An 18,600-nucleotide genomic window follows, 5' to 3' on the forward strand; every position below is an offset into this window, starting at 1 on the left:
TAGGATGAGACTGTGTACCAGTGTAACAGAAGGAGAAGTTAGTCGAGCCAAGAATCTGTTGAAGACAAACATGTTGCTACAACTGGATGGTTCCACTCCTATATGTGAAGACATTGGAAGGTCAGTCTTGAAATTAACTTTACAGACAGGTGTCACATGTAATAATATAAATATTCATAAATATACAACTCAACTTTTAAAGTCAAGTTTAAGTAATTGTTAATAAGTGTGTAATTATTTTTGGGTTTTTATTACAGCTGTAAAACTAACTTGATTAATGAATATAATTGATTACTTATGAGCAACAATTAGCATCTTTTTAATTTTAAAACAAGTGATTAATTAAAATCAGTGTTTCTAATTATGTTAGATTATTGCAACTATTCTGGTTGTAGTTATTAAAATGAAAATTTTCTTACTGGAAAACCTGTAACTTGTAAAACATACTTGTCACCAGTAAGCAATCTTAAAACTATTCAAAGGTAAGTGACACCTAAGTTTCTTATTTTAACTATCAAAATAATTTTCTTACATGTCTATAGAAATGTGTTTACTCAAAGAAGACAGCTACTTGCTCTTTAACGGGTTGTGTATATATAATAAAACAATTTAGATTTTGACACAAAAAATGTAATTATTACTTACAACACAGTAAATACATCACAATTATACTTTATAGTGTTAACTCAATACTATTTGTATGAACTATGGTAGATGGTTCTTACTTTTAAAGTTGTAACTTGTAAAAGTATCATTTGCCTATGATTGATTTTAAAGTTACGACCAGAAGCTGTTATTTCTGTACACTAACCAGTTGTTTCATCAAATGGCTGTTCAATTTTCAGACAAATGTTGTGTTATGGAAGACGTATTCCTCTGCCAGAGTTGGAAGCCAGGATTGAGGTTAGTATCAGGATTGATACAAAGATTTAAAATAGTGTAAAGTGTTAGTGTTGTAGAGAGTAAGTTTGATTTTGCTACTACAGGATAACTTCTTCAGAATCACGTAATGTTGAAAAGATTTTTAGAAATATTTCGGAATGAACCTTCTGTACACACTTCATTTCAGTTGTAAACCATGAAACTATACATACTATAAATTTTAACATAACTTTATTTTCATGAAATTTGGAAAGTTTTTAATAAATATTACACGTCTTTTTGAAAAGAAAACCAGATTTTTTTTAATTAAGCATTTTTGTTAAGAATTTGTCTATAAATTTATGGAATTGTAGTCTGATTCAGACTCTGACTAGTCTTGAGTGCAAGGTAATTTAATATTAAAAACTTCATAAGAGATTATTAAAAGTATTTTCACTAAAACTTTATATTTTATCTGTTATTTTCTTTGCCCTAACACTGTATGGGTTTGGTTCATTTTACTGACCTTTTAACCATAATAATAATAAAAACACCAAAATTACCATTTTTCTTTGTATAATTACTGCACCTTGTAACAGGCAGTTACACTATTTGTTTTTACACCCGACTTTAATGGATTTTCATTCAGTTTTATATTTATTCACAGTTGTATTTAAATCTTTCAGAGTATGCAGGTTGCTATTTATTAAACAAACAGCTTTGAAAAAACAAAGGATCAGTTAACCACACAAGGTCACATTACACTGTCACTCTTCTGCAGAATACATGCAACATAAGTATTTTGTTTATTTAACCCTTTTACGATGGGTCAAAGGTCAAAGGCAACATCTCATTTGTTGACTTGCATTCAAAATTTTATTGAACTACTATTTTATGAATTTATGTCAATAAGTCTAAAATCAAATTGAAGATTATAACTCAAATTTGAATATTATATATGAGTTAATTTTTTAATTTAAAGGTAAATATTAAAAGATCACATCCAAATATATATTTTAGTGAGTCACATGGTATTTTGAGTGCAGCACTGTTTAATCACTGATGATTGTGATGTCAAAATACTAAGTCTATGGGTTTGTACAAATTAGGAACTCAAATTACTAATATTTACAATATAAAATAAAGAACCTTCTGTCTTTATTTTGCTGAGGTATGGCTTATGTACTGAATTAAACATGGTTGTCCCATTCACACATTTCCATTGTTTGAAAAAGTATCTTACGTACTCTTACTATAGTATATGACATGAATATCCAATCAACAGCTTAAAATGTCCCCAGAGTGGTTTTCTTGGCCATTTTAATTTTGAAAAAGCTACCATATTCTTTCAATCTAAGATTTTAATGAGGTTGGTTGTGTCCTTAGTCTGCTCAAAGTTTCATATTTTTTAGAATCTAAATACATCTTAGTTACTGAGCTTAATAAATTATAGTGGAATTTTATGGTATCAATATAGTTATTTACGTTTCATTGGTTATTCAAATGTATATATAAAACCTTAAAAAATTTTGTTTGATATCTTCCATGTGCAAAATTTTAAAAGACTTAAGCAGACTATGGCCAGCAACAACCGAGTACAAAGGTCATAGCAAGAAGAAATAATTGTTTGCTTTTACTTCTTGATTTATTATTCTGTATTTTTTTTAAAAAAAGTTTAATTTATTTCTAAATAGTTATAATTTATATACATATATATATAATGCATAATAATTATAACTATTTAGAAATAAATTATTAAACATATATATTAATTATATACATATATATATATAATGTATAATAGTTATAACTATTTAGAAATAAATTATTAAACTTTTTTTAAAAAAATACAGAATAATAAATCAATAAGTAAAAGCAAACAATTATTTCTTCTTGCTATGACCTTTGTACTCTGTTGTTGCTGGCCATAGTCTGCTTAAGTCTTTTAAAATTTTGCACATTATTTCTGAATAGTTATAATTTATATACATATATATAATGTATAATAATTGAAATGCCTGTATTTTGCAAAATACTAGTCCACTAAAACACAACCAAGACAGTGAAGACTAAAGGTCAATCTTATGTTACTGGGTATGTAACGTGAGCGCACATGCACCCTGTGAATGCAAGTTATGTAATGTCAGCTGGGCATGAGTGGAAGGTCAATATAATAAAAAATAATTGTGTATATATATATATGTGGATTATATATAATATATATGTTATAATATGTAGTTATTCTAGCATGAATAAAAGCATAATTTTATTTATTTCCTAATTTTTATAATTGTTGGTTAAGTGACAGACCCCACATATATAGAGTTAGAGTATAGAAAATAATATATAAAGTCTTTAGAAGATTTTAGAGATTACACAAATAATCTACGAAATTTTCGGTATGAATAATAGTTTTTTAATCACAACATGAAATCACTTTGCACTCAGACTAGTAACAAAACAGATGCTATTGTTTCACAAACAAATCTTTAGTAAAATATGTAATTAAAATATTTGATTCTTTTATGTGCAAAATACTTGTAATCTTTACTAAAAGTCTACCAAATTTTGTGAAGATATACATGCTGCATCAAATATTATAGCGCAAATACTTAGTGTGTAAATGTGTAGACTAACTTGTGTATATCTTACCAATATCTGAAATCCTGCTTTTCTCAAGCTTTTGTACTTGTACAATGGAGTATATATCAAATTCTAAGCCCATCTCTTAGTCACAATATTTTTTTTTAATTCAAATTTGCAATTTAGGATACAGAATACTGCCACTAATAAAATGTTCTAAATCTAACATATAATTTATATAGAGTTGTATCTAAGCTAGAAGTTAATGAAATAATTCATGCACCTGGTCAAGTAAAATTCTAGTCAGGCAGATAAATACATCAGTAATAACTTGTTCAGAACTATTTTAAAATTATTGACATTTTTCTTAAGGCATGATATGCTCAGTAATGCATGACATGAGGCCTTCACTTTATTTTTCATATTTCTATATAGCAAAATCTTAGTACACAATTAATTAACTTTGCATAAGTATATATAATGTATAAGTGCATACTTCTCTGGAAATATATAAAATCTTGTAGGGGCCAAAAGAAAATTTGCAGTGGACAGTTTATAGTGAAAAACTATTGCATGATACAGACATTTTAAAGTTGAAAATTTATTTAAATACTTCATCTTGAGACTAAAATTGAAACTTCTGTTAACATTTGAATTATAAACTACATAATAATAGTTGTTTTTTTGTGCTCTTATGAAAAGTGTGTAAAGCTAATTAGTTTTGTTGATTCCTTGTGTGCAGCTATGTTAATGACTTAGCCAGCCTGCCATCAGAAATGTCTCTTTATGAGGAATGTCAGTCACTTGGATGGCAGTTCAAATTTTCTAAAAGCTCTGCCTTATTGGCTTTGTTTTATACATTTCTTGTCTTGTTTTCAAAGCAGTGACTTGTACTGCTGTTGTCTAGTTAGTTCAATTTTACAGCAACCTATGTACACAGGATTTAATACATTATAATGAAATGATTTTTGAATATACAAGTTCAAGTCACATGACAACCACAGTGAATGGAAATGTATAAGAACTACATTTTGACACTGACGTTTTGTAGGTGGTGTAATTGGAAATTAATCACTTTTAGGAAGGGTCTGCAGCGACCTTGTTTTAACAAAAAATATTCAAGTATTCAGATCGTAAAGATGTGTTAAGTTTTGGGACTTAGAATTTTGAAGATGGGAATATCCCTTGTACTTAATGGTATTGGCAAACAAGGAGAAGGAGATGAAGAAGTGTACGTTTTATACTTGAAAATTGACAGTTTTGGATGACCCCTAAGTTATTTTCAAAATTATAGTTTCTCCACAGCTATTTTTAGCAATTCTAAGTCTAGTTTTCATCTGTTTGAACCTGATTGTTGCTGTTGAATTACCTTGTTTCCATTAGTACAGTCTGTAAAGGTTAAGACAAAGACAAAAAATATTTCTCCAAATTTAATTTGTTTCTCTAAATAAATTGGTGAGTTTAACATCTTGCATACACTAGTGTATTAAGAGATTGGTAGCAGTACTACTGTGTTGAACCTTGTAGTACATACAGCTAAGTATTTATCTGTAAGAAGTAAATCTAAAATGACACAAGTGGTTAAACCCTTTTTCTTTTTTTAATTATAATGTGTTTCCTCTTGCTTCTTTGTTCTCTTTTGACTTTCCTCTTATATCTAGTTAATATTTCCTCAGAAATAATATTAATGTATGAATAACATTACTAAGAATGATTTGATTATAGCTTCTGCATGTATATATTACAGGCTGTGAATGCTAAGATAGTTAAGGACGTGTGTACCAAGTATATATACGATAAGTGTCCTGCAGTAGCAGCAGTAGGTGAGTGTTGACTATATATATACAAATTATCTGTTTTGTGCAGCTTCATGTTTATTGGTACTGACCATTACCAGCAGTGGCATAACAATTGCATTTGGGAACATTCTTCAGACACTAACATCTTTAAATAGTATTTTGTATTGTGCAGTATTAGCATATCATAAAGCATATCAATTACCTTGGTGTCCCCAAAATGTTTTGATACCCCCATATCATGGAACTACTTGTTGTTATGCCACTGAATATCAGGATTATGTTGGGAAAAGAAAATTTAGTGGGTATTGCTCAAGATTAGGTGTAATTGTCTCCATTATATCAATTGGTATTTTTTACAACTGTTATTTATAATGTTATATTTTGTTTTGTAGGGTGTGTTTGTTATGGTACTAATAAACATTAACAGGAACAAATTTCAAAGAAAAGTGTTCTGAACTTTCGTATTTAGTTTGTACGCTACTTAAGACTATGCTAACAATTTGTTTCCAAAGTAAGGTGTATGTGCAATGTTTCATAGTTTTTCTCATGTTGCCATAATTAAATGCATTCAGTGTTCCATGAAACTTAATTATTATTCAAAAATAACAGTTACTTGACTTACAAACTTCAGAAACTGTGTAAGTGTTAAAGTTTACAAAAGGATTATGCAATTTTAGACTTTTTATTCATTAAGTGTTAACTTCAGTGAGATGAGGGATGAATTGAAATAAGGATCATGTAAATCCTCAATACAGTATACTTTATATCTAATGATTGTTAACTTCTCTAAATTTGCAATCTGCAACAAAACTTTGTGTATTGATAACCTCAGTAACTGATTATACATGACTTTTAAGTACTACCAGGAGTTTTTAGAAGTACTAACACAATTCTTGTATGTGTTTAGGTCCAGTTGAAGGCCTTCCAGATTACAACAGGATCCGGAGCAGCATGTATTGGTTGCGACTTTGAGCTCTGCTAATAACTAGTAGTAGTAATGTAAATTAACTTGAAAATGTTTAAACTATGTCTTGTGTCAATGCCCTTTTAATTACTTCACATCAGTGTTAAGTGATCATTAAGGTTTATTTTAGGTTAATTTTTTTTGCACATTTATGGAAGAAACAAAACAGGATATTGCAAGGTATTGATATGAAACTAAAATTAGAAAGTAATAGAGAATCAGAGTTTATTTATATCATGCTACTCTGTAACTGCTCTAGAATTAAAAAGTTATTCCACAGTATTTGTTGTGTGTGGAAAATTTATGTGTTTAACGAGACTATTCAATTTACGTATTTGAAAAAAGTGTGCCTTACAGTTATAAATCTGTAGGAAGTGTATTTCATGAATACTGTTCTCAGGTTACTCTTAAAACAATAGTACACAAGAGTTTTCCAGCGTGAATGCTGTGCAAGATAAGAGACAGTAACGTCTCTAAAACTACAGATTTGAAAAAGATCCATAAAACATATACTGAAATACTCTCTTTAAAGCTGTCACCAAATCCACACAAATAGATCCTGTTCCTGATGACATTTCTGACACTGATGATGGTGCTAGTGAATTCCTGTTGACTTATCCTATGTCTTCAAGACTTGAAACTTGTTTTGCACTAGTTGAATTTCTGAAAAAATTCCCCAAGATCTTGATGTGTCAAAACACATCATTAATGTTTTAAACAGTTTTATTATACCAAGTAAACTGTGTCCTTGTATAAATTTATTTGAATTTATCACATGTTTCTCTAAGTATCGTTTGTCTTTTTTCTCATCAGTCCATTTAAACATTTTCTGTAACTATTTATCTCAAGTTTTTGCTCTTTCCTTACATGTCCTTTTATTTTCTGCAACACACAATATCTGACAGGACTAAACATTTTCACCTATTTTTTAAGCAAAGAGAAATGTTTTGAGCACCACTAGTTTGTAGTCCAATTACCTGCCATGATTTTATCTAGTTTCAAATAAAGAAATCTTTCAGCAGGCTCTTCATTATAACTTCATTTTACCAAATGATCCATCTTCTATAATCTTCAGAGAAAGGTTTTTGGATATTTTTAAAAATATGCTCACAAACAAATATCAGTCACCTTCTATAAATTTGCAGCATCTCTTTTATCATCAGGTATGTCATGGGTCAAAGTAATATTGGTTACTATTTGTTCTACTGTAGGGAGGGGTGACATCCTTCTTTTGTGAGATGGTCATGACTGACTCTTGTCTAGATAAACAGTAGATTCATGAAATGATTCAAAGAAAGTGAATCAGACAGCAAAAATAAGATTAAAAACTTACACAAAAAGAAAGAATAAGCTGTTCCTTATCCATATGATAGGTTTTTATTGTTAAAAGGCGCCTTACTAGCAAGCAGTAGTGGTTATCCCCTTTGATTTAATTGATGGAGCACTCACCTCGTATACAAGAGAGACGATTTGATTCTCAGTTGAGGAAGTAATAAAAGAATTAAATTGCCACAGAAAAATTCATGGTTCCCAGCAGGCCTCCATCCCATAACCCTGAAATTACAGGCCAAAAATGTTTGTTTTTTTTTTGTGAAAGGAGGAGAATGTGGTAAAATGAGTTCTTAAAAAGTGTCTTATTAGCAAGTGGTAAAACATTCACTTGGTGTGTGAGAAGTCTCAGGTTCACATCCAAGATGAGGAAGTTAAAAAATAAATTACCACATACACAAACGTTAAACATACTGGAGTCTCACCTTACACTATTAGCTTGGCTCAGAATTCTTAAACTGCTTTAATTACTGGAGATGGTAAGAAAAACAATTTCACTCCATAAAGGGCAGGATAATTGTTATTTCTGGACAGTAGGAGTAAGACTGAGTATACTACACTGTTAAGTAAGACAAGTTTCAGAAGTAGTATCCCACTATTCTTAATTATGTTTACATTATGCATGCCAGAAAAGACGAACTTCCATTTTATTATAACTTGTACAAATCTTGTAACTAATTTGAGTATAACCTGTCTACAATGTGAATGATGTTACAGAAGTATGACCAAGTGAGACATTTGAATAAAGTATTGACTGTGATATGTAACTGTAGCCTGAGGCAAGGAGTAATCCAAGTTAACAACTCTTCACTTGGTATACAAGTGCAGAATTCTTAAACAAACATTTATACAATAGTACTCAAATATAAATATATTCCGTTTTTCGTTATATGGCAGTTTTTCAACTTCTTTATCTTCTTCAGAAAGCTAATAAGTGATAACTTTTACAACCTTGACCCAATGACAGTGCGAGGTACCTGCAGGCTCTGTTCCGAAATAGAGCCTTAAGGTAGAAGATTTAAATGGTGAAAATTTATTATTTCATTTATTAGTGATCAAAAGTATACTGGTGCCATGTGATCTGTTACTTAATGAAATTGTCCTGAATTCAAAGTGACAGAGTTTTATACTTGGATGACCAAGAGAAACGGAGTTTTAACAGGGTTAAGTCAATGAGAGGTTGGATATGTAAGTAAGCGAAAAAGGAATGAAGTAATTATACCTGAAAGTATTGGCCACTTGTTCATATTTCTAAGAAATGTGAAGATGCCAGATGTAATCGGGGAATTTTAAAGATAGTTTTTCTTTGGCTGATTTTTTTTTATATGGATAACTACAGTGGAACCTCTCTAAACGGTCATTCAACCACAGTTCCTTTTTTTCTATCATTTACCCCCATGTTAAAGTGTTTCTCCCTCTAATCAGGCCGGTTTGTCTCAGTCCCGAAGGTGGCTGCTTTAGAGGGGTTCCACTGTATTATACGAAGTTGTGTGTCCTAAATGTAGAATGTTATATCTAGATAAAACTCAATGTAAATTTGAATTATCATTTGAGTTTGCTAAATAACTAAGGATTTTATCAGGATATGTATTACCGAAACTTACTGAGGTAATATTAAACAGAAAAATGAAACTGTAAAAAACAACATCCTTATTAATATGTGTGTCGCAAACACTGTGTGTGTGTGTACCTGTATATACATAAATCAGAATGTTGCTTCTACTAGATGCTCAGCTCGGCATGGCCAGATGGTTAAGACGCTCGACTCATAATCTGAGGGTCACGGGTTCGAATTCCCATCGCACCAAACATGTCTGCTCTTTCAGTTGTGGGGGCGGTATAATTTGAGGGTCAATTCTACTATTCGTTGGTAAAAGAGAACCCCAAGAGTTGGTGGTGGGTGGTGATGACTAGCTGCCTTTCCTCTAGTCTTACACTGCTAAACTAGGAACGGCTAACGCAGATAACCCTTATGTAGCTTTTTTTGTTATGTATTGTAAATAATGTTTGTTCTGCCTGATAGGATAGTGCGATAACATATGACATCCTGGTTAAAAGGATTAACAACTGTGATATGTTTTGCTGGTCTAATGAATACTATCTGTATGTTAGAATCGATCAGTGCTGACGTCGCGAGATGAGAAAGAAACTGAGTTTAAGATTATTCCTGAAATTGTAAGAGTACAAACGTACGTTAAGATCAGTTTGTTTAGTTTGACAAAAGTTCTGGGGGGGGGGAGAAGCCGTGAATTATATAATCAGTAACCAGTAGAAATGACTGTTTCGTAATAAAGATTGTGTTCATTTTGTCAAAGGTGTCTAGTTTTATTATTTTACACACATTAGGAAAGCTCTTCCTACTTAATGAATCTGCTGCTATTAACGGACATAATTATTTGATACTTATCAGAAAGTCACTTACATCTGAAAATAACACAAGAGTAGCCATATTACCGCTTCAGTTTCAGTTTGTCAGAACTTAGGTACTTTTAGTGGATTGGGTACAATTTTGCCCTCTTTCTCCCTTATTTATGGTGTTATTAATATTTTATATTCAGGACAACTCTTAAATCTTGAACGCAACATAAATACAAATATTCATTGATATGAATTCAAAACCTCTAATAGAGTCATGTACATTTATGTTCGAACATTTATCATTTACATTGAACCACATTCGTTATATAAATAGTCTATGTATTTCAATGTTTTTCATGTTGGATTATTTTATTCACATAAATACCCTTTTAATACATTATATGATGAATTAGGTATGTCTAGCAGTAGGTGGCATATTACTGAAGTTATATAACATTTTTTTAGGATATAGGTACTTTGGCTCGTTTTCATCGTGTATGATGCAGCGATCTTATGCACATAACATTTCGTTTTTGTTTATTTTAAAGTAAGTAAATGATCTGATTAAATCTGTCATGGAGTGGTTGTATGTTTCCGTATTTATGTAGGAATTTGGAGGTTTTTGAGCGGGAAACTTTGTAGGCGCTAGTAAGTATTACATTTTCTTGTCTTTGTAGTTTAATTTTCTTGGGTGCGACATTGATCCAGATTGGACAAGAGTATTTTATGATTGGTCGTGTATGTTGTTTGTATATTTTTAATATGTTAGTTAGTGTAGTTCCTATATTGTTTCCTGACAGATTTCTAACCTGATTTATTTTTTGCCTGATTTTGTCGGAGATTTGTAATTACACATAAGCAAGCCTACTATGTGTTTTAAACATACAGATGTATGGAACAATTGGCACTTTTTTTAACACATTACAATTATTTTGCTTCGCCACTTTTAACTGTACATTTTCCTATGTTGTAAATAGTATTTAATATAGTAAAATCGAATAAAATCTAACCCGACATGACCAAGTGGTTAAGGCACTCCACTCGTAAACATGCTCGCCCTTTCAGCCATGGAGGCGTTCTAATGTTACTATCAATTCCACTATGCGTTGGTAAAAGAGTAGCCCAAGAGTTGGTGGTGGATGGTGATAACTAGCTGCCTTCCCTCTAGTTTTACACTGCTAAATTAGGAAACGGCTAGAGCAGATCGCCCTCGTGTAGCTTTGCGCGAAATTAAAACCAAAACCAAAACCGTAACTTCTATGATACTACTTTCTACTTTTCCCGACCAATGCGTCTTGTACATGCTTACATGTGTATATTTGTGTGTGTATATATTTTAGTGAAACTAAATACATTTTAATGAAGTTAAATAGTAAAAGAAAATATGTGTGTTTATATATCCATATAAATATTTGTGTGTGTATGACTCATCTATATTATAGAGACCCCATTTTCATTTTTTGCAGTACCCGAAATTGCTTGAGCTGGTCCATGAACTTTATGTCCATAGAATTTCCTGTTAGTCATGGGGAATTCCAGAAGTCACGTAGTTGCAGATATTGTTGACAATTTCAATGTTTATCATTTATACTGAGCTAAATATTTTTTACAATGCTCACATTTGAGAGCATATCTAAAATTTGTTAGACATAAAATAAATATGCATTTCTCCAATCGAGTGTGAAAGGTAGGTACATAATCCAGTAATCCTAAAATAATATTACTATTATACAGTCCAGGCTAGGTTTATGATGTTATTATGATTTAAACTCTAAGAATTCTTATTATTCTGTCTTCACATCTGCTCTAATCAAAATTAGGTCAATGCATTGAAATAATTCCATTTTGTACACAAGGTTTACTGTGTGCCTTTAGTGTTGCCCCTTAGTGGCACAGCGACATATCTGCGGACTTAAACCGCTAGAAACTGGGTTTCGATACTCATGGTGGGCTCATTGTGTAGCTTTGTGCTTTATTCTAAAAAAACATTTACTGTTCTGAAATGTGAAAATTATGTAACAAACAGTGTTGGCAAATGAAATCATGCGTGCCATAAACGCATCTCAATCCTACTATTTCTTAGTAAAGAACTCGCGGTTGGTAATGCTGTCTAGCTGCCTTTTCTGTAATCTGTAGGTTTTCGGACAATTTGTCAGACAAATATTTTTTTATACAGTTTACCTTTTTATTTATTTTTTATTACTTTTTGAAGACACCTTGAAAGTTTATTTGTTTCAAAGTGCAAATATTATTAGGTAGGTAATGTTGTAATTATAACTTGCGTTTTTCAAGATTAGGAATTATACATTGTTATAAAAATTCGGCACTTTGTTGCACAAAATTGGCGTCTCATAAGAAAGAAATAGTTCTATTTCAATAAACCAGATGTCAAACACATTTTTCAGTCAATGTAAAAGACTAAAAATTTTCAAAAAATGGTTAGAAAATACTAAAGACATACGTAAAAAACAGTTTTGTCTGAACACAAAACAAAAAACATGACGATTCAATATACGTAAAGAAAAACTTAAAGCAATTGCTCACAACTAAAACATCTTTCAAAAACTTGGATATTTAATTTTTAAAAAATTCTGATGGTCACGGATTTGAATCCCCATAACTCCAAACACGCTCGACCTTTCAGCCGTTGGGGACGTTATAATGTGACAATCAATCCCACTATTCCTTGATAAAAGAGTAGCCCAAGCATTGGCGGTGGTTGGTGATGATTAGCTGCCTTCTCTCTAGTTTTACACTGCTAAATTAGGGACGGCTATCGCAGATAGCCCTCGTGTATCTATATGCGAAATTCAAAACAAACCAAACAAATTTATAAAAATTAGAGAAATTTTGGTAGTTGACTTTATTTAATTATCACATTCAAGTCTCATAGTTGTAATTTCTCACAAAGTTTGTATCTTATGCTTCACCAAAGTAACGTCAATTTTTGCAAAATCTGTATTTATAAATAAGAATCCAACATCAAAAGCCACAGAAGAGCTTTTCGCGAAATTCAAAACAAGAAAAACTTACTACAGTTTTTGTGTGTAATTAACGAGGTTACATAGTTCTCACTCAGGATTAGTTTGTTTTGAATTTCGCACAAAGCTACACGATGGCTATCTGCGCTAGCCGTTCCTAATTTAGCAGTGTAAGACTAGAAAGAAATCAGCTAGTCGTCACAACCCATCGCCAATGCTTGGGCTACTCTTTTGTCAACGAATAGTGGGATTGGCCATCACATTATAACGCCCCCACGGCTGAAAGGCAAGCATGGTTGATGTGATGGGGATTCGAAACCGTGACTCTCAGAATACAAGTCGAGCGCCCTAACCACCTGGCCTTGCCGGGATCCTACTCCGGACAGGCTCATATATTAATAATTGCTACATTTTACATATGCATGAAGTAAGCTGAAAAATAGATTGTCACCCTAGGGTTAGGCGGTATAAGTTGACATTTCATTACTCGTTTCTCTATTTTTACCAATTGACTAAGAAACGTGTTTTTTAGTCTTAAAAGCCATTTCTGAGGATACATTATATTTCTCACAGAGAATGACAAAATATACAGTGATGTTATGAAGAGCTTCCCCCTTTGAACACCGAGTGGTGAATTGTGATCGCGTTTCGCGATGTGACAAAAACGTTACATTGTTTGAAAAATATCTTCATGGCATCTCGTGGCAGTGTTTCTCAAAGTGTGGTACATGTACCATCGGTAGTATCCTGCAGGGGTAGAAAATTTACGGGAGTACCCGATTTAAAACGTTTTGCCAAGCCCAAAATCATCTTACTGATGTAGAGTCACATCTTCATCTTAAACTCACCATCATCGAGTCCAATATCACTGTCATACTGTTTCGTCACAAGCAGCTCCACTCCTGGCATTGAACAATCATTAACTTGTTTGTTTTCAAGTACATATTCAAATCTTAATGTAATTATTATTACTTCAAAATTACATTTAATGTACAATATTAATAAAGTTCATAAGCTTCTGTGTATTTTTTTTTTAGTTTTATTTTTGTACATCATGCGTATTATTACATTATTATGTGACCATCTCCCTCCCTCGGATATCGCTGACGACCTCTCCCACCGCTGGTGGTATACCGATAAAGCTTAAATTCCTTTCAACACCTGATATATTTTTCATGTTGGATGAATAGTTAACAAAATTACAACGTAAGGTAGAAACAGCTCTGTTTAATTTAAAATATCGGTGATTATAATCAAGCATAAATGTTGTCTAAAACAGTGATCGGTGTTTATGCATCAACCAGTTTACTGATATGCTGTTTACCACGTGGATTGTTAAAATCCCTATGAATCATAGCATATCTGATGCAGCGGGGAAAAAAAAAAAAAAGTGATATTCACTGTGACGTCACCTAGGGCCAACCAACCAGCGTTAGAAGATATATTCAGGGTGTTATCATCAAAGTAAAAATCTGTGTATTGCACTTTTGTTGTGTAATATATATATATAAATATATATACTGAGGTTTTAGAAAATAGAATTAAAATATTTTATAAATCAGCTCAACAACAAAGTTCTCTTGCCGCTAGTGGGCGTGAATCATCCGTACGCTAGACATTTTTGTAACTGAATAAAAGTCGAGCCAAGCTGAACGGGTAAGAAAAGCAAAACCTGTTGAAATGATGGATTGTTTTCGTATTAGTTTATATGGATATGATGAAGGTAGGTTTTAAGGTGTAGTGAATTACTTACATTAAACACTAAAATCTGTTCATAGATTATTATTATTATTCCATTTCGATAAATTCAGGCAATGAAGTATTGCATATACGACCTCTCCTACAATGCATATTTATTTATATTTTTGTACATAGTAAAATATACTGTAATTTCGTTACTAATCCGAAGCAATAATCAATTAAAATATATAATTCATATTGAAAACCAAAGTTTGTATTTAAAAAACAACAACACCAAAACTAGATAAGCTCAGTTTGAATGTTTCAAATTGCTAATAACATATAAAGTTACTAAATTGCATTTCAAAATAAATTTTTTACATTTGAATATTTAAGAGAGAAGCCTGGTAACTGATATGCTCGCCCTTTCAGCCGTGGGGGCGTTATAATGTGACGGTCAATCCCACTATTCCTTGGTAAAAGAGTAGCCCAAGAGTTGGCGGTGGGTGGTGATGACTAGTTGCCTTCCCTCTAGTCTTACACTGCTAAATTAGGGATGGCTAGCGCAGATATCTCTCGTGTAGCTTTGCGCGAAATTCAAAAAACAAACAAAAGAGCAGTGCAAGAGCTGGTGGTGAGCTGTGTTGACTAGCTGCTTTCCCTCTAGTCTATCTCTGCTAAATTAGGGAATGCAAGCGCAGATAGCCCTCGAGTAGCTACGAGAAATTCACTAGAAAATATTCACTTACTTGTAACGTGATTTCTATTGGTAAATATTTTAATTTTGTTTATATGGAGTATTTACATAAAATGAAGACGTTTTAGGATGTCGCTGTTCAGCTCGTAAGTTGCCTTAATGAAACATACAAACGAAGCGGATTACATATGTTCTCTTTTATCACATATTCATAGTGGAACTTCTAAAAATATATGCGAGGATATAAAAATATTTAGCTTTCATATAAGCTCTACACTCCTGCTGGCTCAAAAAATAATTACTTAACACGCATGGTTATTATATATCAATTTAAAATTAACAGGAATATGCTATTAAGTGCTTTTTCAATCGTTCAAATTTAACAATTCGAAGCAAGACATGAAAGGGAATAGCAGTTTTGTGAAGTTAATAAAAATTTTGTCTGTTTCTGTGTTTTTAGAACAAAGCTACATTGGGCTATTTGCTGTGTCCACCGCGGGGAATCGCATCTTGACTTTTACAGTTGTAAATCTGTAAATTTACTGCTTCCCCCACCAGGGATACAAATTTTGTATTTCTCATAAAAGCTTACTGCTGAGTTCAGTATAAAACTACTATTATTCACGCCTACAAGAGAAGTAAAATTAAAATCAATCATATTAGCTATTTAGCAACATAGTTACCAAAATTGTTACCTTTAATTAAGTTAATTTTTTTTAAATCTTTGCATCTACAAACTTAACTGCTAAAAACTGGGTTTCAATACTCGTGCTGAGCACAACGAAGATAACCCAGTATGTGGCTTTGCGTTTAATTACAAACAAATTAAATCTTTAAAATAGTTATAACAATGGGAAGACATTAGTTTTTGTTTTTTATCCTATAACTAATAAATAAATAAATAAGAACGATCAGTCTATACCAGAATTAAAGGTACCAGCAGAAGTACCCGCCCGGGGAGCTGGTTTACTATTTGTTCCTGCGGAAGGCGTTTGAGCCTGCAGCCTTATTTAGAATTCTTTGACAGTTCTACAACAATGTAATTATGCTTGACATTCAATCATGTTCATCGCCACTCATGAGAAAAACAATGATTAAAATTTTAGTTTTAAAATGAACCATCATCAAAGCATTACATTGCAGAGCACATTTTATTGAAGTATTTCTTTGCAGGCGCAGTTATCAGTGAAAGTGCAGTACTTTTCTGTTGTTATACTCATGAGAATTTTGTTAAAGAAAAATAAATAATATTGTAAGGATGTTTTTTGGTTGTTTTATATTTGAAAGTTGCTACTTTTTTTGTAATCTTTACTGGTTAAATCTGAAACCTATCATTTATTGTGGAAATTTCAATTGTTTTATTTATTGCTTTGCAAAATATAAAAAAAGTCTCCCGCTGTTACAGCGGTAAGTCTACGATTTTACAACGTTAAAATCAGAGATTCAATTCCCCTCGGTGGACTCGGCAGATAGCCCAATGTGGCTCTGCTATAAGAAAACACACACACACAGAAACACTAAATGCATTTTTACGATTAGTCCTTGAGTGGCACAGTGGATAGTATACGGACTTACAATGCAAGAAACTGGGTTTGGATACCGTGGTGGGCAGCGCACATATAACTCATTGTGTAGCTTTGCGCTTAACGTCAAACAAATCCTTACGATTTTATATTTCGGCAAAATATAAATAACCAATATTTTATTAATATTAAAGTGACGTCATTAACAACATTATACTTAATAATATACAAAAGTTTAAGTTCTAGTGAATCTACTAGCCAACTAAGATCACAACCCGCTATAAAATCCGTGTAGAATTCTAAGGGGTTTGTTTTGGTTTGAATTTCGCCCAAAGCTACACGAAAGCTATCTGCGCTAGCCGCCCTTAATTTAACAGTATAAGACTAGAGGGAAGACAGCTAGTCATCACCACCCACCGCCAACTCTTTGGCTACTCTTTCACCAACGAATAGTGGTATTTACCGTAACATTATAACACCCCGACGGCTGAAAAGTATGTTTGGTATGACAGGGATTAACTACGTGGTCATGCCGGGCCGCTTTATAGTGTTAATCAAATCTTTTTTTATTTTTTGTGGTTGTTGTTGATCATGGTAAACGGTTTTCTTTTTTGGTAAACTTAAATTCGATTTCCAGTTATTTACTAGTGAAAGAGTGGTGGCTTTAGTTTCTATAAGATGTTTTCTAAAGGTTATTAAGGCCTTGGTTGTAGTGTTTAGCATCCTAACAACTAGAAAAAAGTCTGTTTTTAGGCTGAAGTAGTTTCAGTATGATGCTAACAGTTTTGATATTTTTGATGAACTGATTTTTCCTACAAGTACGAACAGTTAAGCCAACTGATAACAACAGATTCGATCAGGAAATAAGGAGTATAATCTGTGTTGATAATTTAACTAAATTTTAAGTTGCGTGAGAAATAAACAGATTAGACATGTTTGATGGACAGTGAAAACAATTGTTATTTAGATACAACAAGAACAACAACAAAAGTGTACAAACATGCGTGGAAAACTGGATGATCGTTTCTACTGGATCAGTGAATAGCTCGTTAGCTCTATACTCCTCAACATTAATTTCTGCCAAATTACTCATAATGAAAACTAGATAAAACTAAACCAAAAAAACAAACAAACAAACCAAACAAACGAAAAAAAAATGCATCTGAATTCAACAAGTAAACTCGGTTTCTTTGGTCACGATGTGATGGTATTGACTCTTACATTTTTATAACTCAGCCAGCAAAGGATATTACAGTCGTTAATCTTTTCAATCCAGATGCTTATGTTGCTGCAATGTCTTCTCCAGAAGAATGTTTACTATCTGTTAAGAGAACAAAGAAAGAAACTAACTAGAACAAGGCAATCTCATTGGTTTTCTGTACCACGTGTGTTTGCTAAATCTGTTTACAAATTAAGTAAATAAAAATGTTTAAACTTCCTATGCCATTAAGGTTTGTTAAAAACCATGATACATCTGCATATCGCGCATTCTTTGGCACTTTGCAGTTACTCATAACCATATATATGTTTTTCAGTCCAGAGCTCGTGTTTTTAGACTGTATAATGATACTAATTTGTGCTTTCATTACACCAACAAAATGTAAGGATACCATATCGTATAGATGTCCAGCGTAGTTGGTTTTCGTTAGTGAGAAAATTAGAGACATCACACTAATAAAATGGACTACCCGTCAAAATAATAAAAACTCCTTCCATATAAATTAAAATTATTTAAGTTAAACTATTAACATAGGTCTGTATTCTTGTGCATTAATTATATCGCATTCGTTCTTATTAAAAATACGAAGTTTCTATTGTAAATATA

General features: G+C 32.1%; 2 protein-coding genes across 4 annotated transcripts in view; both read left to right on the top strand.

The window, feature by feature from the left end:
• UQCR-C1 (Ubiquinol-cytochrome c reductase core protein 1) overlaps positions 1 to 6,489 on the top strand; it is a 32,765-nt gene extending 26,276 nt beyond the window's left edge. The window contains exons 11-14 of the mRNA XM_076457510.1: positions 4 to 120; positions 846 to 903; positions 5,192 to 5,267; positions 6,151 to 6,489. Of these exons, the coding sequence (XP_076313625.1) occupies positions 4 to 120; positions 846 to 903; positions 5,192 to 5,267; positions 6,151 to 6,215 (316 nt within the window). The 3' untranslated portion in view covers positions 6,216 to 6,489. The remainder of the gene's footprint in view (positions 1 to 3; positions 121 to 845; positions 904 to 5,191; positions 5,268 to 6,150) is intronic.
• A 4,989-nt stretch (positions 6,490 to 11,478) lies between these two features.
• The window catches only part of LOC143226489 (ras-like GTP-binding protein Rho1), a 43,988-nt gene continuing 36,866 nt past the window's right edge, over positions 11,479 to 18,600 (top strand). The window contains exon 1 of one of the 3 annotated variants that reach the window (XM_076457516.1): positions 11,479 to 11,581. Coding sequence is in view for 1 of the 3 variants with exons in the window: in XM_076457511.1 (XP_076313626.1) it covers positions 14,556 to 14,598 (43 nt within the window). In the remaining 2 variants the exon portion in view is untranslated. Of the gene's footprint in view, positions 11,582 to 14,410; positions 14,599 to 18,600 lie in introns of those variants that run through there. The other 2 variants (XM_076457515.1, XM_076457511.1) reach the window with 2 other exon arrangements.

This window comes from Tachypleus tridentatus, chromosome 9 (assembly GCF_004210375.1).
Source record: "Tachypleus tridentatus isolate NWPU-2018 chromosome 9, ASM421037v1, whole genome shotgun sequence".
Lineage (NCBI taxonomy): Eukaryota > Metazoa > Arthropoda > Merostomata > Xiphosura > Limulidae > Tachypleus > Tachypleus tridentatus.